The sequence below is a fragment of the Anastrepha obliqua genome, chromosome 5, assembly GCF_027943255.1.
Source record: "Anastrepha obliqua isolate idAnaObli1 chromosome 5, idAnaObli1_1.0, whole genome shotgun sequence".
In the NCBI taxonomy this organism is placed as follows: domain Eukaryota; kingdom Metazoa; phylum Arthropoda; class Insecta; order Diptera; family Tephritidae; genus Anastrepha; species Anastrepha obliqua.
In genome coordinates, this window is record NC_072896.1 from 30,743,618 (window position 1) to 30,770,212 (window position 26,595).

At 34.0% G+C, this 26,595-nt stretch overlaps 2 protein-coding genes across 8 annotated transcripts in view; one reads left to right on the forward strand and one right to left on the reverse strand.

The window, feature by feature from the left end:
• The window catches only part of LOC129248683 (uncharacterized), a 42,997-nt gene extending 20,808 nt beyond the window's left edge, over positions 1-22,189 (forward strand). The window contains exon 2 of the mRNA XM_054888312.1: positions 22,028-22,189. Within this exon, the coding sequence (XP_054744287.1) occupies positions 22,028-22,189 (162 nt within the window). The remainder of the gene's footprint in view (positions 1-22,027) is intronic.
• The window catches only part of LOC129249415 (pneumococcal serine-rich repeat protein), a 221,395-nt gene that overhangs the window by 105,655 nt on the left and 89,145 nt on the right, over positions 1-26,595 (reverse strand). For all 7 annotated transcript variants that reach the window (XM_054889220.1, XM_054889224.1, XM_054889219.1 and 4 more), the window contains exon 3: positions 7,145-7,193. The gene's annotated coding sequence lies outside the window, so the exon portion shown is untranslated. The remainder of the gene's footprint in view (positions 1-7,144; positions 7,194-26,595) is intronic.

Here is a 26,595-nt window from a genome sequence, read left to right on the forward strand (position 1 = left end):
AGGCACGCCACCTTGAGTTAAGCTACCGCTGCAACTGTTTTCGATATTTTACAGCTTAATTTGCAACAAGCAGTTTGTATTAAATTTTGTGTTAAAAATATATTTAATGGTGCAAAAACAGCCGTTTACGTGTGGCATGAACGCTTCAGAAGAGATCGTGAATTCATCGAGGATGACGAATGTAATGGCATGCTACCGACGTCGAAAACTGATGACAACATCACTAAAGCGAAAGAAAAGAAAAGTAAATAAATAACCACAAATGAACCGTCAAAGAGCCGGATATTTGAACATTGCTTATGGATCCATTCAGGGCATCGTAGTTAATGATTTGGGTTAGCAACCTGTCGCTACAAAGTTGGTCCCAAAGAACCTGAACTTCACACAAAAAAGGAACCGCGTTGATAACGCCATAGACATGATTTCGAAGCCGACCCAACATTTACCAAATTCATCATTACTGGCGATGAGACGTGAGTTTATGAGTACAACACGCAATCCAGATATCAGACGAGTGAGTGGAGAACTCCGAATGAACTAAGAACAAAAAAAACATGTAATTTTCAGTCAGAAAAAAAAGCATCCACGGTTTTTATGGATTACAACGGTAGTGCACACCTTGAATTGTTGTCAGAAGGTGAGATCTTTAATAGGAACTATTATTTGGGGCATTATGAGATGGTTACGTGAAGTAATTCGCCCAAAAAGAAACGATTTGGGGGCAAACAAATTGTGAATTTTCCACCATGAAAACGCACCGTCTCAGTGTGCCTTCATTGGACGTGAATTTTTGAACAAGAACGAAGCAAATACATTCCAACAGCCATCAAATTCACCTGATGTGGCTTCCTGTGATTTTTTTTCTGTCCGATTTAGTCAAGAAACCACTACGGGAATGCGTTTTAACAAGCGAAAGGAAGCAATGGAAAAGTAGAAGGCAGTTCTGTTGGGTGTACTGAAAATAGAGTTCCAGAAATGTTTCGAAAACTAAATCATAGATTCGCTAGATTATGCTGGATTCGCTGGTAGAGTAAAGTCGGGTATTGTGGGCACCATTTTACCTTGATATTAATTTCTGCCAAAATAATCGTAATGAAAAAGCGATTTTTTTTCTTTCTAACAGATCTTGAATTATCTTTACATTTTATTGCAAAATATACCCTAGATAATCGTTTTCGTCTGATAATATAGAAAAACCAAAACCACCTTAAAAGTTGATGAAAAGGGTAAAGTGGGCCACTATATAAAATCACCAAAAACAATTGTAAGAGTTAATAATAAGTCAATGAATTTATTTATATATTTTTTTAAATTTAATTAATGACCTTCTTGGTTGACTATTTGAAAAAAAAAATTATTAGCCTTAGATAAATATAAATCCACATTCTGTATAGCAGATGGTGGAAATTTATGTTCCTCATACTCTTGCTGAAGTAAATCGAAAAACATCTTTACATTTTCTTTTGTGAAACCCATTGCTCTATTAAAAGACGTTTTGGAGCTTGGAGAGCCAAAACTAAGCTCATTTACACAATACCCGATCTTACTCTTTAAGTGCATTGCAGTTGGTGAGGAGCTTTTGAGCGTTTGCATTTTGAATTTTCTAAATATATTCCGGGAACTTTTTGACCAAGGTTTTATACACAACTCTACTCCTTGCCTTTTGCTGTTGGTGAGTGTTGCGCTCTCATTTGATTTTTATGTTTTTATTTCATATCAATTTGCAGTTTGCATGTTGCTCTCATTAAAAATGTGGCGTACAGTAGCTGCTGTGGCAAGCTGTGACACACAAGTGGCGACACGTTCTAATTTATGCCTCAATACGCTGAATAAATGTGACTGCGTGTGTTTTTGGTGTTTGGGGTCTCCGAATAAGACTTCACCTTTTCATGCTTACATATTTACAATTTACACACTTATATGCATTTATGAAATTTTGAGAAACTCTTCTAGCGATTTAACGCTTTCGACCTGAAAAGACCGAAATCAACAATTTATAAAACAGTATTAATAAAACACAGGCTATAAAATTCTAGTGGCTTACTTTTTATTAAAAAAAAATATATATGTCTTCGTACGATTTTTGTTATATTGGTTTATATCTTGCAGTTTCTTCACAATGCAATAAGGCACAGGGAGAAAGCTTATCTAAGATCCATTGCACCCGCTCGGAGTGTTACTGAGCAGCCTCTCAATTTCCGAATTTCGAGCATCTTAGGTAAATGGATATCAAGAGACAGCAGTCTAAAGACTTTTTGTGCTTTGACAAAAAAATAAATTTTGTATGGCTGCTTTTGGAAATTGGAATGGATTGACCTCTCTTTGTCCCTCAGATTTGGAAATGGAGTAGTTAATTTCTTCGCACGCGATTGCCTCAGACAAAAAACGCATAAACTCAGATGTTATACCCGAAAAGCGAATATTCAGGAATTTAACTGACGGCAATCAAGTACCGAGCTGTAGTGACAAGCACGTTTCATAACCACTTTGTAGTTACTTCTCAAAATAAAAACAAAAACATTCAATCAAGCCAATCAGACTAAGTGCAATAAAAATTATGATTGCTATGAATTTTAATATCAGGTAATGAATTTGTTTGTGTAGTAACACCAACTGGAGTGGCTTGTATCATGGCTTCTATGAAAAGTTAACCTATTTAGAAAAAAGTGGATACAGAAAAACCATTCAATTGTCTCTTTAAAATGCAAATTGTAAAAGTGTGACATTTACAAATTTATCTACGGCAGTTGTATAGCGGTAGCCAATTTGTTGTTATTGAAAGCAGTTTGCTCGCTATTTGCTAAGTGGTTTTATACACTTTCTGCATTGTTTAGTAATAAATTTTCCTATATGATTTTTTTATTTTTTTTTTGCTTGCTTTTACACCTACAGTTTTGCTTTAGTTCTTGTTTATGCAAACCCAATATGTCAAATCATTTTAAAGTCTAAAATAATAAACTCTTTACTTTACCTAGTAAATGAAGCAATAACGAAATTAAATATGCATGAAAGCACAATCCATTTAAGGAGACTGGGTGGTCTAGGAATTTCAAAAAATTGATTTTTTGTTTTTTTGATATTTCGAAAGTATTGTATCTGAAGAATATACTGTGAAATTTTCATGCGAAAATTCATCATATTATCACTTTTACAGCCCATTAACTAGGTAGAGAGCGGTCCGCGCGCTCCTGTGCCTCAAATTTTAAACTCATTTATCTCGAAACGACTTTTTCGGCCTGGTGTTGTGAAACAAAAAAAAAAAAAACACTATTCAACCGATCGTCTGAAATTTTAATATGTTGGTCACCACATCAATGGCTATCGGCCCTATTAGAATCATATTACTATTACAATTATTTTATATTTTTTTTATAAAAAACTGAAAAAACACAGATTTTTAGAAAGTCAAGTTCAAAACCGCGCGATTTTGTCAATTTTTTTCGCCCGGGGCGTAGCGTGTTTCAGATAAATAGAAGAGCCAAAATGGACAACACCGTTCAGGTCCAATTTTTCGGGAGGGTCAATTTCAGCGCTATTTTTAAAATGATTAAAATTAAAAATAAAATATTTTTGTATGCAAAAGAAGTTAAATAAAAGCCTAAAAAATTTAAATATGGTTTTTCATTTTTTTTTTATTGCAAACAAAAATTCATGAAAACACCCGAAATTTTCGAGCTCTGCACCACCGTGAGCCCTTAATTATTACTAACGAGATAAAGAAAAGGCAAATAGAAGCAATAGTTAATTTGATTGTACAATTTGTTGCTAGTAATAGATAGTTGGCGAAAATAGTCCTCTGCAAAGGTTGCCAAAAATTATGGCCGCAAAACGCAAAAGCAATAACAGACCAGAGCGTCTATGGATAAAGGCTTTTTTCTGCAAAATGGCTGTATAATTAATAATACCTAACAAAAATTTTAATAAAATTATGTGTACGAACCATTTTTCTTTGCCAGCATCAATTTTGTTTAGTTTTTACTTTGACGTTTCTCCTTACATTTGTAATAATAATTATCGACAACACAGAAATCACACCGTTGTACAGCAAAAAGTATATTTATAATCTGAGATTATTTTATAATCTCGCCTTTCGAGAAAGAAATTGGAGTTAAGCTGGAAAAAGTGAAAAATCTAGTTATATGTGAACCTATTATTACTCCAAGATCGCAAAAAAAAAAATAAAAAAAATTGCGGCGAGAAATGTACATGATTTTTCCCCGTAAAATTGTTTGTTGGGTTTTTAAAACAACTTTAAACAAATTTTAACAACATCTCTATATAAATATATATTTGAGCGCGGAGAACGCTAGACGGTGGTCAATTTAAGGGGATCCGGTGGTCTAGAGCTCGAAAATTTAGGGTATTTTCAGGATTTTTTTTTACAATAAAAAAATAAAAAACGATATTCAAATTGTTTGGCTTTTTATTTAACTTTTTTTACGAACAAAAATAAAAAAAAAATTTCTTCTCAATCGGCGGGCATTGTAGCATCGGCGTCAGTGACCCGAATACAAAAAACCAAAAATTGGTTTGTTTATTAATGTCATAATTTGTATATGAATTAACAATAAATGAAAAAAAAATTAGCGAAATAATATGAATTGTCCTACTATTTTTGCTTCGAAAAATTTGTTTTTTTGAAAATTTTTCGAAAACTTGAAACACACTCGAACGCAAAGAATCGAGTCGTCACGGTTGACGATCTATAATATAAGAAATATTTAAATTTACGTTCTAAACATTTTTTGACATATCGTTAAAGAATTATATTATATTAACATTTCATGAAAAAAAGATTTTTTTTCGAAATTTTACAGGTATGTGCCCCCTTAATTTCATTTTTTAAAATTTATTTCCTTTAATTCAATTACTTTTTTTTAATTTTATTGCATTTTGTCGAATTTTATTTAATCCATTATTTCACTTTATTTTATTTTAGTTTCTTTCAATTAATTATTTTTTTGTATTTTATTTTACTGAACTATTTAATTTTTTTTCATTTTATTTAATTTTAGTATATTTTCTCATTTTATATTATTTTGTTTAATGATATAAATTTTATTTATTTATTCTTTTTCATTTTGATTAATTTTATTTTTTGCACTATATTTTACTTTATTTTTTATTTTCAAGGATTTTATTTTATGTTGTTGCATTTTATTCCATTTATTTTCTTTTTTAATTCGGTTTAATTTTATTTCACTTTACTTTAGTTATTCTAATTTTATTTTCTCATTTTATTCTATTTTATTTTGTTACCTTTTATTCATTTTTTTTATTTTATTTTTGTTGAGTTCTTTAAAAATGGTTTTTCATTTTATTTTATTTTTTTACTCTATTTTTTCATTTTGTTATTTATTTGTATTTTAGTTTCTTTCAATGTAATTTAAGTTTATTTTATTTGATTTAATTTTGTTTTATCTTAGTGTAATTATTTTGTGTCTGATTTAATATAATCTAATTGAGTTGCATTTTATTTTATTTATTTCTTATTATATTTTATCCAATTTTATTTTGTTTTACTTTATTTTTATTTTATTTTGTTCAATTTAATTTTTTAATACTTTCTGTTGATGTAATTTTTTTCGTTTAATTTAACTTCATTTTATTTTATTTCAAATAAATTTTTTCCATTTTATTTTTTGTTTTCTTATTTTATTATATTATATTTTTATTTCATTATATTCAACTCTATTATTCTCATTTTGTTAATTTTTTCAGTTAATTCTATTTAGCTTTCATTTTTATTCCATTTCGCATAAATCATTTTAAAAGAAAATACCTCCTCCCTTATCTTTTATTCTTCAAATACTTCTAGCCAACGCATGATTCACAATAAATACGTGTAAAATTATATACCTACATACGTATATATATGTGTATGACTACGCTGCCTGTACGCATGCGAGCATACACACTCACAGCCACGTCCATTTCAAATAATTATGTTGATTAACTCACTTCGAACGCACTTCAATGTTCTCGTTTGACATTTATGCCTCAATCATGTTTTTCCTTATTTAAAATTTAAATCAACTTTGCTTCAACCAAATGCGTTCAGCCGTTCATAGTAACGCTTCAGCAGCTTTACGGTGTTGAGGAAACGAGTTCATTTGATTATGCACACGCACATAAATGGGCGATTTAATTTCGTCACAACATGTAAAATAGCTAAGTCACAAGTCCAATATTGACAAACGTCTTTTGTTTTATTTTTCGTTTTTGCAGAAAAGAAATGCTGTAGCTGCTCTCAATAATTATGGGTCTACTATGTGAAAATGCAAATCGATGAGTCAGCTGGTTAATATACATACGCGTGTAACTGCTTGCTTTACCGTTATGACAATGAATTGTACCGCTGAATAAATGCTAAACCAGAAACATGGTATTGGTCTTTTTAGGCGAGAAATGTATGCAGGTTCTGCTTTATGGGGATTTCTATGAGCACTTATAAGTTAAAAGCACCGTTGTGGTGTGGGTATAAACGCATGGATTTAAGTTGCTTCCTAACCTAAGGACAGCGATAAGTTTCTAGAGTTTTTATGAGGAACATTCAGAAAATAGGTTTTAAGTTTGGATCACAAGGAGGAAAATAAAATAATATATTCTACCAACAGTCGCTCTTATGCAGGCAATGAAAAATATCTGCATGTATTTGTGCCATGAATTGCATATTCGAAATTTGCTAAAAAACACCGCTGATTTTGTTATGCACTTTCCTCTACATAAAGTACTACTACTTCTAAATAAAAATAACTTACAAAGCGTAACACTGCCCGCTAAAAAATTAAAAAAAATGTATGGTATTTTTAAGCAACATCAAACTTGCGTCTTATTATACTAAAACTTAATAAGCAGTAAAACTGCTTGCTGAAATTTTTTCCAGAAATTCTAAATAAAACCGTAGAATTGGGATGAAAGTTTTCTGGAATTTTTCTAATTTTGATAAACAAATTTCAAAATTTAGACTTACTCAATTAGGCATTCAGAATGAATGATGAACTCAATTTACTATGTTAAATAAAAAATGTAGATGTTCTTACAAGTTGCTGGGAGTTCTGAAATGCATGCAGGGTATTGTAAAACGATAGATGGAAAATAAATAAATCAATAAATAAATATTTAAATTTAACACACAACTTACCTTCTAACTTATGTGAAATGTTCTTTCGCTTATTCAGTAAAAGTTGTTCCTGAAAGACAAATAGAGAAAGTATAACATTAATTTAAATAAACACGAAGAGCTTTAATATATTGGATTATATTTTATGGATTAGATAAGATTGGAATTAAGTTGATTAGATTAGAATTAAGATGAATTTTCTTCCACTCATGTATTCGCCTACTGGTTGGTACCTATTCACAAGTCCTCACTGATTTATTTATGGCTTAAGAATTTTGCCATTTCCTTAGGCGAGATGGCACCGATGTCTAAGTAGGATTAAGTTAAGATGTGTATGTGTTTTGTTCTCTAGTTTATACTTGTAAATGACATTTTAATCTACGAGTTGTGGGAAAGAATAAATCCGTAACACTCTACGGGGAAATTAACTTGTTTTCTGGCTACTGGACCAAACCAATTTTTTTAAGAAAGTGAATCATAAGTAAAAAAGTAATTTCTCTAATTTTCGAAGTTAGTCTCTGAAATCGAGATATGAGCCTTTGAATTCCGAAATTGGCGCTTTAGTAAAAAATGATTTAAAATTAATGTGTGTAAATAACTATGCCATGAAAAAAGCTCCTCATAAAAAAATATCTACCGTTCGGAGTCGGCTTGAAACTGTAGCTTCCTCCATTTGTGGGACAACATCAACGCGCACACCACAAATAGGAGGAGAAGTTCGGCTAAACACCCAATTATATACGTATATATATAAATAACTAAAAAAAGTAAAAATATGTTTGTGATCCGCCTATTCCGGTTATTTAAAAAGTGTACATTTTTTTTTTGACAACGAATATATTACAGGTGCTATTAGGAATCAAAAATTAGATCGTGTGAACTTTATTTCTTAAAAACTCTTTAACCGATCTTGGTCAGAGAAATGGGTTGGACGCGACTCTTTGTTAAAGGAGCCAAACATTTTGAACATTGTCTTAAATTTGTCTGATTTTCGGTTTATTTGAATAGGTAGCCTTGAGTATAATAGGAGGTAATTTGACACACTTTAAAAAAAATTTCATGATTTCGAGATTTACTTAATGTTGAAAATTTTGGGTTAATGTTTTTGAAGTGAAATATTATCGCTTTCTTTTTAATATTTTCATATTTTTTTAACTTTTTAGAATGAAATATACTTAAAAACATTTTCGAAAAAATTTTTTTTTAGTTTCTTTAACAACTTTTGAAGTGAAACTTCTTAGGCGTCGATGGACGGGCGAGAATGGAGAGTAAAGTTTCAAGGCCATACAACGTTTTGGGCATTTTCGTTCCGCGAGAGAGAAAAGAGATATAACGTAGAGGAAATGGAGAGAGACACCTATACCTTGTATATATCTAAGATACATATTCCTGAGATTTTCCATGTGGTTGCTAATTTCTAGTGAGAAATAACATTGCCTCCTTTTTGGCGCTTGTTTGTTGGTGCAAACTTGTAGGAAATATATTTTTGGTGTCTACTTTTTGGCGTTATATTTCCTTGGTGCCAACTGTTTGGGGCTTTTTTGGTCCCAATTTTTTTGGCTTTTTTTGTGCCTACTTTTTGGCGCTTATTTCCGTTTCCTGGCTACTGCTTGTGCGTACTATAAAGTGCTATCCATTCCGGCGTCAGATTTATTGGTATTACCTTGCGGTAATTTGTGCCGTTGCTGCGGTTCTGAAACCGCGGCGTTTGTACGGGTGATAAACGCTCGGAGTAGTGCGCGTTGTTACCACGGTTTGTGTACGGCGTTTACCTACACCGATCGACGCTTCTCCGTTTTTGGTAAATTTTGTCTATTTGTATTCATGCAAATGTGTATTCTCTGCAAAATTCTCTCTCTCTCTCTCTTATTCTCTCTTGGGTCTCTCCTTCTTTCTTTGTCTGCCTTGAAAGTTTCACTTTTGTTATGTGTACTTTTTTTTTATAAAATTTTTCAAAAAAGTTGTTAGGTATATTTAAAAAAAAAATTTTTGTTTTGTGTATTTTTCAGATTTTATCGTATTTTGGATATTTTTTTATATGAATTCAAAAAAAAATCGGAAAAATAAAAATGATTTAAATTTGGTGACGTGGGAAAATTGTTAGGTGAAATACGGGCGAATTCATGTAAGATTTCTTCGTTACAGCAGTAACAACAATTACATGCGTTTTGTTTTTGCAACTCGTTTGCTTGATTGTCAATATTTCAATGACAATTTAAACAAATAAAAAAGGCAGAAACAAGAAACCAGACCTTTTTTACACAAACCAGCAAATCGCAAGAAAGAAAGCACCATGAAAACTATTGTAGCGAAGTCACCTTGTGTGCATTCACATCGCGTGAAATTACACCATAAGATGTAAACTTCTAAAAAAAAAAATACCAAATTTACATTCATGTACATGTACATATTATTTTTTTCTTCATTGTGTTATCTTTTCCTTTCTTTGTAATAAAATTCGTGGCACTTGTAGTTGGAGCTGGTTTCCTTCCTCGTATTAAGCAACCAATACGTGGAAAATTTTCAGTGCAACTTAAAAAATGTACATTCCCATTGTACGCAATGTTATGACATGAAAATGTATAAGTAAAAGGGGACATGAGCGTTAGAAGCACCCGAAAATTAGTTGCCAAAACAATAACACAAAAAAAACAAAAAGGTGTAAGCAGTGATACGCAATCTGGTGTTTCAAAAGTGGCTTGAAACGCAGAAAGAAGTGTAGAAAAATAGTCGAAATTGAGTGTTTGTTAATAGCTTGGGAATTTAAAATGGTAATTCAAAACAGAAATATTGTGGGATGCTTTTTTTTATTCGGATTCATTCTATGAATATGATATCCGAAATATGTTCGCCGCGTCTACGAGTTACTCTCTATATTCGATCAGTCCAATTTTTTGACTTCTTTTTCCAATAAATCTGGGCGTTTGACGGTAATGGTGACTTGAATATTGCTTTGTTTGATGTGAATAAGAGGTCTGAAGGTGCGATATCGACTTTCTTCCTCTTCTTAGTTTAGGCAACTTCTGCAGAAGTCAAGTGCCTGTGCGCCTAGCCTCTGAGCGTGCCTGCCTAGAAGACAGCGCCTCGTTATAGCATAAATCATTGTACTAAGGCAATGTTTATTTCGGCTTAGCAGGGATACTGTGCCTTTAAAATCTTACTAAGCCATTAAATTCTCTACGATGAGTTGACGTGGGCTTCACCATTTATTGCATAATCAATTGTGGCGCTTCTCCTTGCTTAGTAAGCATCTCAATCGCCAAATTTAGTTTTCTCTATAGCTGATATTTTCTACGCATTTGATTGACTCTCGGCTCTCTCTTGGCTTAAATAAAGCATGTTCCTTATAAATTAATATATTTCCCAGAACAAACGTCTCTTTCATAAATATCTGAAAATTTTTCTATGTTGTCCCGATTGACGTGATTATCGAACATTTTCTCAAATGTTAATGTGATGATTTAACCGAAACTTAGTATTTCGTAGTTGTAATAAGTTGTCAAGTGAAGCAGATTAAATAACAAGAAATGTTCACTCTATCCTTGAACTCCTCTATTCCGCAAACTTTTTGAGTTCCTACAAGATCTGCTACGTAAAATTTCACGCTACTTCGGAACTATCGTACAGGGAGACAAACCAGAGCGATTGAGATTTCATAAATCATCAACATGTAATAATCCACATTTTGCTTAAAAGGAGAAGAGCAGTTACGTGACCTATTCTTCTTACTATTCTGCTTCAAAATTCACCAGAAACACACTAACCAGAAGAGTTCAGCACTAGTTCCCTCCAGGGGTTTTACATTTTAATGTACATAAAGGGTGATTATGGCCCGAATTGGAAGATATGTATGTGGACGATATGTCGTTTCAACAAGATGGTGTCACTTGTCACCCAGCTAACGAAACAATGGCTCTTTTGCGAGAAAAATTTGATGGCGAATAATCTCACGTCGCGGCGATGTCAATTGGCCGCCAAGATCATGTGATTTGACACCGTTGGACTTCTTTCTTTGAGGTTATTTGAAAGAAGAGGGGTACGTCGATAAGCCAGCAACAATTCAAGAGCTAAAGAATGAGATAATTCGGCACTATGCCGTGAACCTCAATTATGCCTCAGCGTTATCGAAAATTTGGACCATCGGATAGAAGTGTGCCACCAAGGCCGCAGCCAATATTTTGTTTTATCCGTAATTGAGTCATACCAATATTATCATAATAAAGAGAAAAGAGAATAATTTCCTTAAAAAATTGTATTTTATTCAAAATCAATACCGGCCCTTAAAACTTAACCACCCTTTTTTATGACTTTTTTGTCTGTAACAATGAAGCTCATTTTTGCTTATATGAACATACAGAATATTCTATCTTATGTGACTAAATTGTACGTAAGTATGTATCTATTCCTAACTGGCACGCTGCGCGGTTCTTGTTTATTACACCCAATAAAGTTGATTATCTGTGGATAATTATGATGGGTTGTTGTTAGGTGGCGTGTCGACTCCACTGGATTTGCCACAAAATTATTGCCGCGAGAAGCTTTAATAACTGTTAGGGCTGCCGCTGATGACCGATCACAGCAAAAACTAAAAAAAAAAAGAAATCTAAAAAAAACTAGAAATATTTGCTGGGGGCTTACAGCTGCTGGGCGTTGTGTGATTTCCTGGCTTCTTGCGCTTTGTCAGCGTTATTACTGTGACGTTAATGATGTTTATTAAAGTGTGATTTATAACCCTCCGGTTTCAGATTTTGTGCGTATGCTCAAATATCTAGCCAGTATATTTGTATAAGTACGTGAGCCAAACTGTCAAATTAATAGTCACAGAAGCCGTCACTCAGACACACAGGCAACACACCAGCTAGTCACCAGACGAGCGGCGGCATGACAAAAAAAAAAAACACAGCAGCATATATTCGTGCGAATAAAAGAGCTTAGCAAGTGATTATGTTTGTATACTATATGTAATAGTGCTGACAGTCCCGGAATCGCGGGATCCTGCAAGTTCACGAAAATTCAGAAATTTTTGATGCTTAAAAAGATTTCGATAAAGTTGATAAAATCACAGAAATGGTCAAAGTTGACCGGAATGTTATAGTTGTAGCATCGCCCAGGAGCTAAAGATCGACCATGAAACAATTTTATATCATTTGCGTAAAACTGAGTTCAAAAAAAAGCTCGATGCCAATTAACACCAAAAAACATGATGAATCGAATTTCTCTCTGCGAAGCCTTGGCCAAACGGAGTGAAATCAACCCATTTATTAAACGGATGGTGACGGGAGATATGGAAATTTTGATTATTGTGAAAAATAGAGAGGCTCTTCAAACGTTTTTATGTGGCTAGGATAAATCAAGGGATATGGAAATTGTGATTCTTGCGAGGAATAGGCAGGTTCTTTAAACGTTTTCATGCGGCTAGTACAAGCTACAAGACCAGTGGACCTCAAGATAAAGAAGAAAAGACGAAATACATGACACGATCCTTTTATGATATCATGCAAGAATTTAAATACTTAGGCGTTGTACTCAGCATAAATAAGAATTCGTTCTAAGCTGATGGCCTAGTCGCTAATGATTTTTAATTCATTGTGATTGTAATTCATTACTTTTCCAATTTTTAAATAAAAAATAAAGAATTCGTTCTTATCAGTACAAGGCAGCTAAACGAGCATACTTTGGCCATATCAGACTTATGAAGTCTTCATTGATATCAAAGGAACAAAAACTCCAATTGTACAAAACAATAATAAGACCGTTGCTCACCTACGGCAGTAAAACATGGGTACTTAAAGTTAATGACGTGAAATTACAAAAGAGATTTGAAAGAAAAATTCTCAGAAAAATATTAGGCCCTTTACGATTAGAAAACGGTACCGGTACACAGTAAATTGCGGGGCGAAATGTAACGCGGTTTGTAAAGTTGCAAAGATTACGATGGCACGGACACGTCTTAAGAATCAGCAGCGAAAGGTAGATCAAAATAGTTTTCGAAGCAAATTCTGAAGAAGCAAGAAGGAGAGACCGGTTAAGGCGCCGATGGTTGCAAGACGTAGAAGACTACATACGTAGGATGAGAATCTCACAACATAGAGCGAAAGCGGGCCGTCAAGAAGAATGAAGACGTATTGTAGAGGTAGCAAGGGTCCACCTCGGACTGTATATGCCAATATGATGATGATGATGATGTCTGGGGATGTGAAATGGATCACATACGATAATATTGTGCGAAAACGATCGCGATCAAAGCAGCTCAAATGGTGGACAAACCAGCACAAATGGCCAGGAAGGTTCTGCTATGCATTTGGTGGGATTTGAAAGGAATTTTTATTATGAGTTGCTGCCGCAACACTAAATTCAGTTATTTACTGCAAACAACTGGACCATTTGAAGCGATTGACCAGAAACGGCCAGAATTGGTTAACACAAGCGGTGTTGTATTTTATTAGTACTCCGCAAGGCCATACACGCCTGTAGTGGCTCGCCACAAGCTCTGGGAGCTGGGTTGGGAAGCTTTTGTGCTTGCGCCATATTATCCGAACCTGGCACCAAGCGATTGCCAACTTTTTCTCTCATTGCAAACCTGTCTAAGTGTTAAAAAATTGGTATCAAGAGAAGAATCTGAAAATCGATTACTGGAGTTTTGCGCCAATAAGCACCGAGACACCAATCCAATCCAGTGAGGCATTATGAAGCTACCTTTGAAATGGCAACAAATCATGCAACAAAACGGTGCATATTTGACCCAAATTGGACAATCCGAAACATCTTAAATAAGGTTTTGAATTTTACGCAAAAATAAGGGATTTGTTTTTCCCTGAACTAATATTTTCACTTTAACTAACAATAATATTGAAAATGCATTTATTTATTATAAAGGGTGGTTAAATTTCAAGGGCCAATGTTGAATGTGAACCACACCTAAACGTCAACGACACCGTTCCACTTCTTTCTTTGGGGTTATTTGAAAGAAAAGGTGTACGTCGATAAGCCAGCAACAATTCAAGAGCTAAAGGATGAGATAATTCGGCACATTACCGGCATAGAACCTCAATTATGCCTCAGCGTCATCGAAAATTTGGACCATCCGATGGAGGTGTGCCGCCGAGGCCGCGGCGGCTATTTGGTCAATATTGTGTTTTATGCGTAATTGAGCTATACCAGTATTGTCATAATAAAGAGAAATGATAATAATTTCTGAAAAAAATTGTATTTGATTCAAAACCAATATCGGCCTTTGAAACTTAACCACCCTTTAGATTAGAACCTATTTGCATTTAGTGGTCTTTGGAGGTGTGCCGCCGAGGCCGCGGCGGCAATTTGGCCAATATTTTGCTTCATGCGTAATCGAGCTATACCAATATTGTCATAATAAGGAGAAATGAGGATAATTTATAAACAAAATTGTATTTTATTCGAAATCAACACCGGCCCTTGAAAGTTAACCGCCCTTTACTTAACATGGTAAGTGGCCTCTTTAGCAATATTATTGGAATTTTTTCTAGTTAAAATAGTCCAAATAGTGAATATCTACACCCCGGACCTAGTTTCGGTATTCCGAAATATCAACACCGAGATGCCGAAAATCCCGGCACTCTAGAAATCAACAAAACTGACATGCCTAGTATGTAATTTTTTTTTTGCCTGTATGTGTGTATGTCTGCATATCTGCGTGTCTGTTGTTTTGCTTGTCATAATTTCTATTATTATCGTGTCTGGAAAATCATTTCCACAATACTAACTCATCTTTGGTCGCGGTCGAAAAAATTGGTGTGAAATTGTTTGCATTCAGCGCATCAAATATAAGATCTGCATATGTGCGAATGTGTGATCACAAGCACATACACATAAATACGTGTATTACGTGATCGCCTGGGTTGCGCTGTACGGCAGAGAGAAACCTCTGTTTGCATTTTTGTTTTGCCTTTAATTTTCTTCCCCATTTTGTACTTCATGCTTGTGCTTTTTATTACTTTTCTAGTGAAAATTGCACACAAAATTATATTGACCGTTAACTCGTAGCAATTTTTCTAGTCATTAAGGTTTTCACAAGCAAACATATGATTATATGTAAGTATGTGCATATATTGCACGTAATAAATACATTTGACCTGCAGAAGGGTCCGTCAGTACATACATACATATACATACATACTTATAACGGCACTTTAAAAGCCATTTTCTTTTGAGCGAAAATAAATATTGTTTTCTCAGTTTTTTTTTCGTTGCATTTCTTTCCACACAGTTAACTTAGTCGAAGCGTAAAATTGCAATTTTTTCCTAAAAAATTTCTACTTTATTTGTTATTTTATGGAAAAATCTTAGTTAGTGGCAGGTTCATGTTTGAGGTTGAGCTGTAAAAATAACTCATCTAGCCGGTTAATAGGCGTTTAACCTAATTTAATGAATGTGTATGTATGTATGTACATTACGAAGACCAAAAACCCAAAATATTTGATTTCTTTTATGCTATCCTTTAGTTTGTGCTATGATCAAAAAACAGTTCTATGACCATGTGCCGTCTACGCTTTGAACATTACTATTGAGTTGCTACTATTAACTTCGACACTATGAGCGCAAAACCGACGCCATAGTCTCTAATAACAATAGTAATTGAATTCCTACGGGGAAACATGCACTTAGCCTGTAATTTGTAGAAAATGTTCGCATAGCGGTGTTATTTAATCTTCTCCTTTAATTTCCCGTCCAAATATTATATTCATACTTTATTATATACTATCTTATATTATTAAGGAGGAGCCTGCCTTAGAGACTTCAAAAAATCGATTTTTTTTTTGCATAAATGTCTTCCCGAAATTTCAGAAGCAAATTCAAAAATTTTCGGAGTTACAGAAGAAATTGTGAGCAAGCGTCGAGCAGGTATATGAGCGGCCGCATCGTTCGAAGTGCGATTTCTCGGCTTTTTATTTTTACGATTTTTCCCAATTGGTGGGAAAGATAGGGAAAAAGTTAAACGTCCTATCGAAAGGAGATTACATTGATTGTATTCGGAATTAAATTTTCTTCTAGTTGAAACTAAAAAACCTTAAAATGTTAAGGGTTAATAATTTTAAACAATCTAAAGTGAATTTGTTTTTCCAAAAAAAATTATTTTTTTTTAATTAGCGAAAAATTGTTGAATTTCTCACTTTTTGTTTAATTTTCTTGGTTTAGTTAGAAGCTATTGTATACTATTAAAATAAAAAATTGTTTGGGTTTTTGGCTTCAGATGAAAATTGCGACCTGCATCTTTCCGGCCGCATGACACATTTGCACTCGAGGCGCCTAGGCAAAATGCTTGCACCAGGCATAACATGACATTATTTTAATGAAAAAATTTGAGAAGACTGTTGAAATATATAACAATAAAACATGAAAGTTTCATTTCAATCGAATATTTCTTTCCTTCCCAAAAAAAAAAACACGAAAAAATCGATTTTTTGAAGCCTCTAAAGCTGGCTCCCTCTTTAATAAAAAATATATCAACTATTTTTTATAGTGACTCGGTTTTTAATTTTAAGAGTTTTCCAGTTCCTATAAAAAATATCAAAATCTCTAAGAAAACATTTTTAGTGTATATATGTGTGTAGTATGTAAATGTATGTGTCACTACCTCCAGTACCTCTTAATAAACCTAATCTCTAATACACATCTTTTATATCCAAATATAATTTTAAATTAGGGGCAGTGGCACTCTTAGTCCCAGTTGCAATGTCCATGCTTGGTTACCTTAATAAGATAACAAATCTTTTTGGAGCCCTCGGTTAAGATTAGATAAACTAAGCGAAATAGATATATGGCACGAACCAACATAATAATTTTTTTTTTCTAAAACAGCTGCATAATATTTTCTTGACGTATAATGTATATTTAAATGTGTTAACGAGCGTTTGTTTGAAATTTGAGTTTCTTGAAGGAAATAGTTATAAGAGACAAGTTTCTTCGGTAAGATTTTATTTCTTTTTATGGCAATTGAGTGATATTTTTAAACACATTTCATAATTTAAAAGATTCCTTAAGGGATTAGGGATAGTCAGAGGCCCGAAAAAATGTTGATTTTCAATCATTTTTTTTTTGCTAGTCAATTGCTTTATTTGAAAACCGCATTAAGAATTCGAAAACTCAGCCTTGCCTTATCAGGCTTGCAATTGCAACAAGTTCCATCCATAATGGAATGGGGCTTGCAATAATGCGACTGAACGATTTTTTTGGATTGCTTAGAGTCATTTGTGGAACAACAACAAGATCTACGCCACAAATAGAAAGAGTTCGGCCAAGGCTGGAGATCGGTTGTTCCGAAGATGTGCACAGTCCTTTAAGTCGACCAAGTCTTATAAGGGGACCAGGGTGTTATAGTGAGCCACTGCGATTCTCTTGTGAAATAATTTGTAGGCAAACTAACCAAGTTCTAGGGTAGCGCAGATGAGTCATCAGAAATTGGTGCATTTAAAAAAAAAAACAACTCAACAACCACTTCGCCGATTTTCAAAAAATGTATAATTTCTGAAACCAATTTTAAAGCGAGTTATGATCATTTAACTTCGATTAGAAAAACTGGTTATGATGTGTTAAATTCTTGTGATTTTCGCTGGAATACTTCCAATTGGAACCTTAACGGTAGCGTCTTGCATCTTTTGACTTGTTGTATGCCAGTTACATTCAGAATCTTTGATATCTCTTGAGCGAAATATCTATCAAATTTTTGAAGTTCTGGACAATCGGGAGGTTACGTTTCTATTCTTCAATATAATTTTTCTCGTACCACTTAAGAGCAACTTTATTGCAATGGCATGCGGCGAGATCAGATCAAAGGAATGTAGGCACGCAATGATGACGTAAAAGTGGCCGAAATTTCTTTTGTAAGCACTTTTTAAGTAAGTTTTTATATTAATAGTGTCGTAGTTATGAAAAATTTACTCTTGGTAAGGTTGGTGAGAAAAGTCGGAAAGCACTCACCTTTCATTGCCCATTACGTAGCATTCATTTATCTGCTTTTAAGCCCATTTCAGGTTATAGATTTTTTTTTACAAATTCCGCATGCGGGTTTTGTGCGCTGCTTATATTTACTGTAAAAAATAACCTATGCTGATGAGTGTCATACAACATAACATAATTTGACATATTTTTTAAAACTAATCTGGGGTAAAAAATTATAATTTTCCTACCTATTAAAAAGTTATATTCGAAAAAAATGTTTAATGCAATTTTTGTTTTTGAGAATTAACCCTACACACAATTCGTGTTATACAGGGTTGCCCATATTCGACGGACCCATCCAGCAACCCTGTAACTTTTCACAATGACGTCAGATTGCTTAATGACATATCGCGCTGGAAGCGTCAGTCCAAACAGATTTTTACCATGGAACAGTACACGCCACGCGAGCGCCCCAAATTGTTGAAATTTACATTCAACAAAAGAAGTCAAAAGAAGAAGAAGAAGAAGAAGAAGAAGAAGAACAAAATCATCATGTCCGATGAGGCTCATTTCTTATTAAATGGGAAGGTAAACAAGCAAAATTGCCGTATTAGCGCCACTGAAAATCCTCACGAAATTAAAGAGGTACCTCTTTACGACGAAAACGTCACCGTTTGGTGCGGCGTTAGTGCGAAAACGATTATTGGGCCGTTTTTCTTCGAAAATGAAGATGGTCAAGCTGTTACCGTCAATCAGGAGCGTTATCGCGATATGATAACCACTTTTGTGATGCCAATTATTCGTCGAAAGCGTATGAAGCAGTTCTGGTTTCAACAACACGGCGCTCCACCACACACAGTTCGCACCACAATCGATTTTTTGAAGAAATTGTTTCCTCGTCGTTTGATGTCGAAAAATGGCAATTTTGACTGGCCACCGCTTCGCCCGATTCAACGCCACCTGACTTCTTCTTGTGGGGATATTTAAAATCAAAGGTTTATATTAATAAGCCAAAGAGCATAGAAGAGCTCAAGAACAACATCCGTGAGGAAATAGCCGCTATTCCAGCCGAAATGTTAGCTAAAACTATGGAAAATGCTGCAAAACGGGCACAATACGCCGTACAGACTCAAGGCGGCCATTTGAGAGATATCATATTTAAAAAGTGATGTCAACAAATCTATTTAAACCAAATCAAATGATTATTATCGTCAACATAAAAAAAATTGTGTTTTTCTTTGATTTAAAAAAAAAAACACATGGGTCCATCGAATATGGGCAACCCTGTATAAGTCAAATGTTTTTCTGAATTTTTCTTCAAAATATTTCTATTTTAACATTTTTAAAATATCAAAGAAAAAGAAAAAAATTATTTAAATTAATTAATAACTCGATTTGCGGTATTATTTAAACGTCGCCAGATATGTACAGGAATGTATCAAATACGAAATAATTATTTCTTAGCTAATTTTACATCACGAAGAAGTTTTGGCCTTTTCTGTCCGCCAATTATCTTGATTAAGATACATATAAGTCATTCTACAATAAGAAGAAGCACCAACCACCGAATATGTTCAAAAGCAATTAGCATACTATATGCGAAGAACAAAGAAAAAATTTACAAGATCCAGTTTTTTATTACTCAGTTGTACTTAAATGCGCTTTCTGAATCTGATATTCAGCTCAGCAAGCGCAACAATCATGTCTTTGAATTTGAAGTGGCCGAAATGTTTTAATTGTCGGTTTCTTTCTATTCTCTATTTGGCAATTCAACTTTTACTTTATCTATCATCTTTTATTGCAATGTTTCCTGAGTTTACTTTTGCTGCAGATACAAATCTTAATAGACGAATGTGTTGCGAGGCGTAACATATAAAATGGACGGGTGTAGTACTTTAGCGAAATTAATTCGACAGAATGGCACATAATTTGGCAATTTCGTGTCAAACTTAGACTTTCCTCAAATGAGTTGCGAATAGTACATTTTTTTTAGTTCTGGGTCTTACTTTTTTATGTAGAAATGCACTCGTTGCTTCGCCTTTGCCTGACGAGCGATGATTGTTATTATTATGCGATATTTAAACCCTTTGCAAATTGCCGCACTTCATTTTATATTTGATGTTTATGAACAGCTGCCGGCCAAAATCGCGTAAGCGGTTATCACGCCAATTAAGAAGAAGAAGAACAGCTGCTGTATACAATCAGAAGAGCAAATGAGCGTGTAACGGTCAAAATAAAGATTTCCATCATTCAAAATTATTTTCGCTTTTATTTGTGCGCCACCTTGTATATTCACATTTGAAGTAAATAAGGGTTGTTTTTACGAAGATGTACTACAAAAATAATATTACACTTTTATTGTATACAGAAGTGTTTTGTCTCACTGAAAAAAACTGAAGTGTTTTGTAAGTTTTTAGTAAAGATATGGAGAATTATGACTAAATTAAAATCCTATTAGTAAGAAAAATTATTCAAACCACAATTGGGTGATTAATTTTGTACCATTGGCATGATTGGCAAAAAATTAGTAAAAATTATGACCATAAAATTTTACATTAATTTTTTTTTTTCCTTTTGAAGCCACTTCATTTGTATGGAGAAACTTTATCACTAGCTTTTTTACCATTTGTATATATTTCTTTGAAAAATCTCAGTGTTTTTTTGAGGTGCGTGGACCATATTAACATACATAAATATATATTTAAAATATGAAAATATATATCAGTCACATTTGAATGTTTATGATAGAAAAACCAAATATTTAACGAATGCGCTGAGCCTTGCAAGTCAGAATGTGAATTTATATATACCGACGGCTCCAAATCAGATACCCACACTACGTTTGCAGTCACAGGCGACCAGAATACCACCATAAAAATTGGCGCTTTGGCACAGTACTGCTCTATATACACAGCAGAGGCAGCGGCACTGCATGAAGCGGTTTCCTTCGTCTCGCGATCAGATACAAAATGTATAATTTGCACACACAGTAAATCGGCAATAGAGGCTTTCCTAAACACGAGAAATAATTCAATCCCCATAGACAATATTCGCGATATCCTATATCGCTGCAAAAGCACAATAAAAATTATATGGGTTCCGGGTCACGCTGGTATCCAGGGCAATCACCTAGCAGACGTGCGGGCTAAAGAAGCAGCCAGAGAACCACTGGAACTGTTAACGTTTATTACAACGAAAAATATTCGTAAGCATGTGGCTAAATACTTCGCTGTTAAACATAATACCGTAAACATAAACACATAAACACAGTGTAACTCAAGCTCCCTAACTGTTATTCACATCCTAGATGAATGTCCTGGTTTGGACCAATTCAGAAAAATTTTATTCGGGAATCTTCAACCATCCAACCTTCTTAAAGCTACCACCTATGAAAACATCAGTGCTATTAACAAATTTATTAAACTATGTAATATTGCAGACATTTCCATAGGCATAAGGTATCTATTATTAAATCAGTTTGTAAACCAATTTTGTATACAACGTAAGGCGAAGGCCTTAACAGGCAGTGTTTATTATCTCAGTGTATCAACTACTTATAGTTGGTTCTCTTGTAAATAAATCAATAAATAAATAAAAATATATTTCTTTGAAAAATCTCAGTGTTTTTTGAGGTGCGTGGACCATATTAACACACATGGCACATTTGAATGTTTATGATAGAAAAGCCAATACATTTGAAGTGATCTTTTGGGGTTTGTTCTTCCATACAATACGACATATTGGAAATTTCAAGAATAATTAGTGCTAAAATTAATAAACTAAAATATTTCGGTTTTCCCACCGGCTTAATAAAAAAACAAAGCTACACTAATTAGACACAGCATTGCATAAATTAAAAATCGCAGCCTAAGGGGAAAATTAAATAGATACAATTTTTGCTCCTAACCCATCTAACTTTCTTTAATTATTTCTCTAATTTATTTTCCACAACCGTTAAATTTAATTAAAGCCATGGTTGGCACTCTTCAGCTTCCTACCTTACGCAACATCAGCAGACAACATCAACAAACAACCAGCGGTGATGCAGCAGCATCATCATCACTACCATCTTGGAGCACCTCAACAGCGGTGTGCGGTGACAAAACCGAAGACTTAAGCAACAAACTAAATATTAGCCAAGTGCGTAACTAAAACGTAAAATGTGAAAAATGAGCAATTAAGAGCACAACGAAAAGCGAAAGGAAGTGCAGAAAATGCAAAAAATACAAAAGTGCACACATGCACGTATGCGAGTGCAGAGGCCTTCATTGGGAAGATGTTTGAGTGTAGTCGAACATACTCACTGGAACATTAAACTCGATACTACGTACATACATACACACATACAAGCATGTGTTATGCAAATGAGCAAAAGCAAAATGATTTATTACTTCCAACTAGTGTCTGCAGTAAAATTGAATGAGTTGGAACGAAAGAAGAAAAGTGTTAAATTGACGTTATTAACAGATGATTATTAAAAAATATTAAGGAAATAATTGGAATGTAGCGTAGCTCAACATTTGTTCACTTCTGTAAGAGAGTGAAAAGGATGTAATGAAAAAGTGAAAGAAAAAGGTAATTAATGGTACGCGCTGATAGCACAAACTGACAGGCTGGTTTTGGTATTTCTTGATAAATTCTACTAAAAAAATATTGTAATTATTATTCAATAAAAAAGTTTTTTGAAATAAATTATTATAAAAAAATATTTCAAAAAAAAAATTATTTCAGAAAAAATTATTTCAGAAAAATATTATTTCAGTAAAATATTATTTCAGAAAATATTTTTTCTTCTAGAAACGATCAAAAAATCGTTTTTATTTAGTTTTCTATAATTTTAAGGTATGTCCATATTTTTAGAAATATTTTAAGATATTTCCAATAAAATTAACTATATAACACAGTGCAACAAGATGACAAAGTTATTTGGCACTGAGGTCTCATAATACTTTTCTGATATGTTAGGGGAAATCAGAAAGCACTTATTTTACCAACTATTTCCTTCATTAGTCCCAACAATTGATCTCATTTCTAGTCCATTTCTTGCCACGTACAATGCCAACTTACAATTCTCATTTTATATGAACTTCTTATCTAAAATCACCCACCACCATCCAAATAACAGTTGTTTTCGAAGTTTCCTTTCAAAAAGTCAGTTGGAAAGAATTTCTATATTTAGTATTTGTATGTAGTAATCTAATGTTTGTTAGCCTCTCCTTCGCTATTGCTAGTTCTTTATAATAAAAACCTTTTCCCAATTCCCGGTCGATATTTTTCAATCAAAAATAACACTTAAATCTTATTTTTTATTCTTCACGAGAAGAAGCACAAGAAAGTTATATTTTAACTTATATATTTTTAGCAAAACGAAAACAAAAAACTAAAAACGATAAAAAACTAAAGCCTCAGTTAGATTTTAACTTATATGTTTGATTGAGAAAATAAAAATCAAATTTTAACTTGTTCTTGACTAAAAACTATCGGTGAAAAACATCAATAATTTCTTAACTCTTAAAACAAAAAGTATAAACCAAAGCATTGCCCTGTCTAAAACATTTTTGAATCTTAAAACAAAAAAATCCAATCCTGTATTTTTTATGGAAGAAAAAGCCTAGCAATGTTAACAAACAAAAATCAAAGAAAAGAACAACAAAAAGTCAGTGATATTTTGATGCCATTTGAAACTTGTACTTTTTTGTATAAAATTACAGGAGCTGTGAAACTGTATACACAAAAAAGTTCTAAAAACTCTGATTAAAAAGTATGGAAAATTCTGATTTAAAATTTTTAGGAAAATTTTGTACAAAGTTTGAATTTTATATAATTTCTGTTGGTAGTATGAAAATCTTTGGTGTGTTATTAACTTTGCAACGGGAGATGTATGCAAAGAAATCGTAGGGGTATGAATTAGTAGTTGTTAAGGCAATCATAATAAATTGTGGTTAAGTTTCAGGGGCCGGTGTTTCAAGGGCCGATGTTGATTTTGAATAAAATACAATTTTTTTAGGAAATTATTGTCATTTCTCTTCATTATGATAATATTGGTATCTCTCAATTATGTACGGAACAAAATATTGGCCAAATAGCCGCCGCGGTCTCAGCGGCACACCTCCATCCGATGGTCCGAATTTTCGATGACGCTGAGGCATAATTGAGGTTCTATGCCGTTAATGTGCCGAATTATCTCATCCTTTAGCTCTTGAATTGTTGCTGGCCTATCGACGTACACCTTTCTTTTAAATAACCCCAAAGAAAGAAATCCAACGGTGTCGTTGACGTTTAGGTGTGGTGCACATTCAACAGCGGCCCTTGAAATTTAACCATCCTTTATATTTTAAGTAATAAAAATTATTTTATTCTTCGATTTTTGTTCATTTTGTTGCATTGTGAAATTGTCAGAGAGCGCATAGTGTTTTTTTACCTTTTTTGCGTTTCTCTTAACTTAAACAGTTTTCAACCGATTGACCTAAAATTTGGTACCTATCCCTAACCAGACTCTTGAGTTTCTATTCGATCTTCTCACTACATAAATTTGCGACAAATTTTAAACAAATTGCATGGCAATCCAACTAAATGTATGCCTACACTGGAAATACTTCAGATTTGGGCATTCGAAAATTCTAAAAACGAATACATAGGCAGCTGAGTTTTTCTGTTTCAGTAATTGCAGCTCTGAAAATAATTTTTCTATAGTAAGCTCAGAAAGATTTTACTGGGATAACATTAAAGACCTTGAACCAGGGTTATCTTCACCGACTGCTAAAGACGAAATATCTGGGTCCGCAATGGCATTCACTCAGAAGTGCTGCCGCTGAGCTTTATTGCATGGCAACCTGACCACTGCAGTGGCTTTCAGGCGAAGCTAGTAGCTGAACAGGCGGCCTTGTGAGCTAGGAACTCACCCGAGCGGCAGATCGGATCACTACTTACTCTGAGAGTAAAGCTACCAGTTAACCTATTCTTTGTTTTTTTTTATTCTTGTTCACTCCTCTCGCATAGTGCCTCGACAAGACTTGCATTGGTTTCATTAATCCATTTGACTTCTGACAGGGTAGGTGGTTAGCCTGCCGCTATCAGTCCTAAGTAGTGGGAATGCCCACCTGTTATTGCTTAGGAACAACGCCTTCTTACTGCTTGGAGCGCTATCTATGTGTCAAATTTTTCTGGCAGAAGGATCGCACAAATGGTTGAGGACTTCGCTAAATTTGGTGTGTCTGCGCTATTACCGCTGCTGCCCTCTTCCTCTTGTTAGCGCCACTTGATGCAATGTGTAACTGTGCTTTTTCTTTGTTTTTGCTTGGTTTAGCAGTCACAATGCAAATATTGTACGGCCGTATGGGTATAAAGGATGGAAAGGAAACGTTTTTGGGTTTGAGGAATGAAATTTGTTATTTTTTTTAGAAACAGGGAAAATAGGTAAATTTGAAAAAGTGCGAGGACCGTGCTTTACGTGTGATTCGAACCCACACTCTCTGGGTTGGCAGGCTAGTGCACTTACGCTACACTACCGAGGCCGCGTTAGCCTATACAATGCACTAATATTTTCTCCAAAGTAGCAGCTGTATATAGAGCCGTTCTAGATGAGTCACCTAAGCTGTGACCCCCGAACGTTCTTTAGGTTCCTGAATACAGAGAAATTGCTGGAAATTATATCGCAAATGAGCTGGCTATGCGAAGAACTGATTCTTGATTCAGTCAACTATGCTCATTATGTGCTCCTTTATCGTCAAGCAAGTTTTCAATCAGGTTCTTTTTCTTTGGGCTGACTAATAATAGATAGGCCTGAGAGCCCACTTCTGAGCTATGAAGACAGGTGGGGTCTAAAATCTATAGAAACAGGACTACGTCCCTCACCAACCTCAATCGGTCTTCCATTTGTTTAGTAGTTGAAATCATCACTCAGCACTGCTTAATGCGATGCGTATCGGATTCCCTTCAATAACTTCTGTCGCAGCTGCAGGCACGGGCAGGAAGTGAAGAGCGTTGAACACTTCATCTTCCAGTCCCCCGCTTTTGCCGGAATGCGACATCGCTTCTTCTTTTGATACTTGGCAGACCTGGACTCTGTAATCATCCAAAAATGTTCATGATTTATCAGAGAGACTAAGTGGTTTCAGCATATTGGGAATTACAGGTGAAGACTTGAATTTAAACAAAGGTTTCACAATGGGCCTCAAGGCCCCTAAGTGGGTCACTCTGTAGAGCAGCAACCAATATAATTCATCCTAACATAACTTAGCTTTATATTCACTGCGTTATTTTTAAACGGTGGCGAGTGTCTCCAGGGCAACTCAATTTTATTGAAAAACTCTCGTTACTACCTTTTTGTATGCCTGTAAATAGTTCTTTTATCTTCCTACGAAATTGTTGCGCGTAAAAACGTATTGCCTCAAGCTGAGAGATCACTTTGTCAAAAGTCAATTTTTCTCTCTTCTTTAAAGTTTATTAGGCACAAAAAAGCTGAATTTTATAGTTTCTTTATACAAAATTTAAAATATTATAGTACAAAATGGTGTTACTTTGTAGCCAGTTGTTCCGTAATTACAAATACTTTTTAG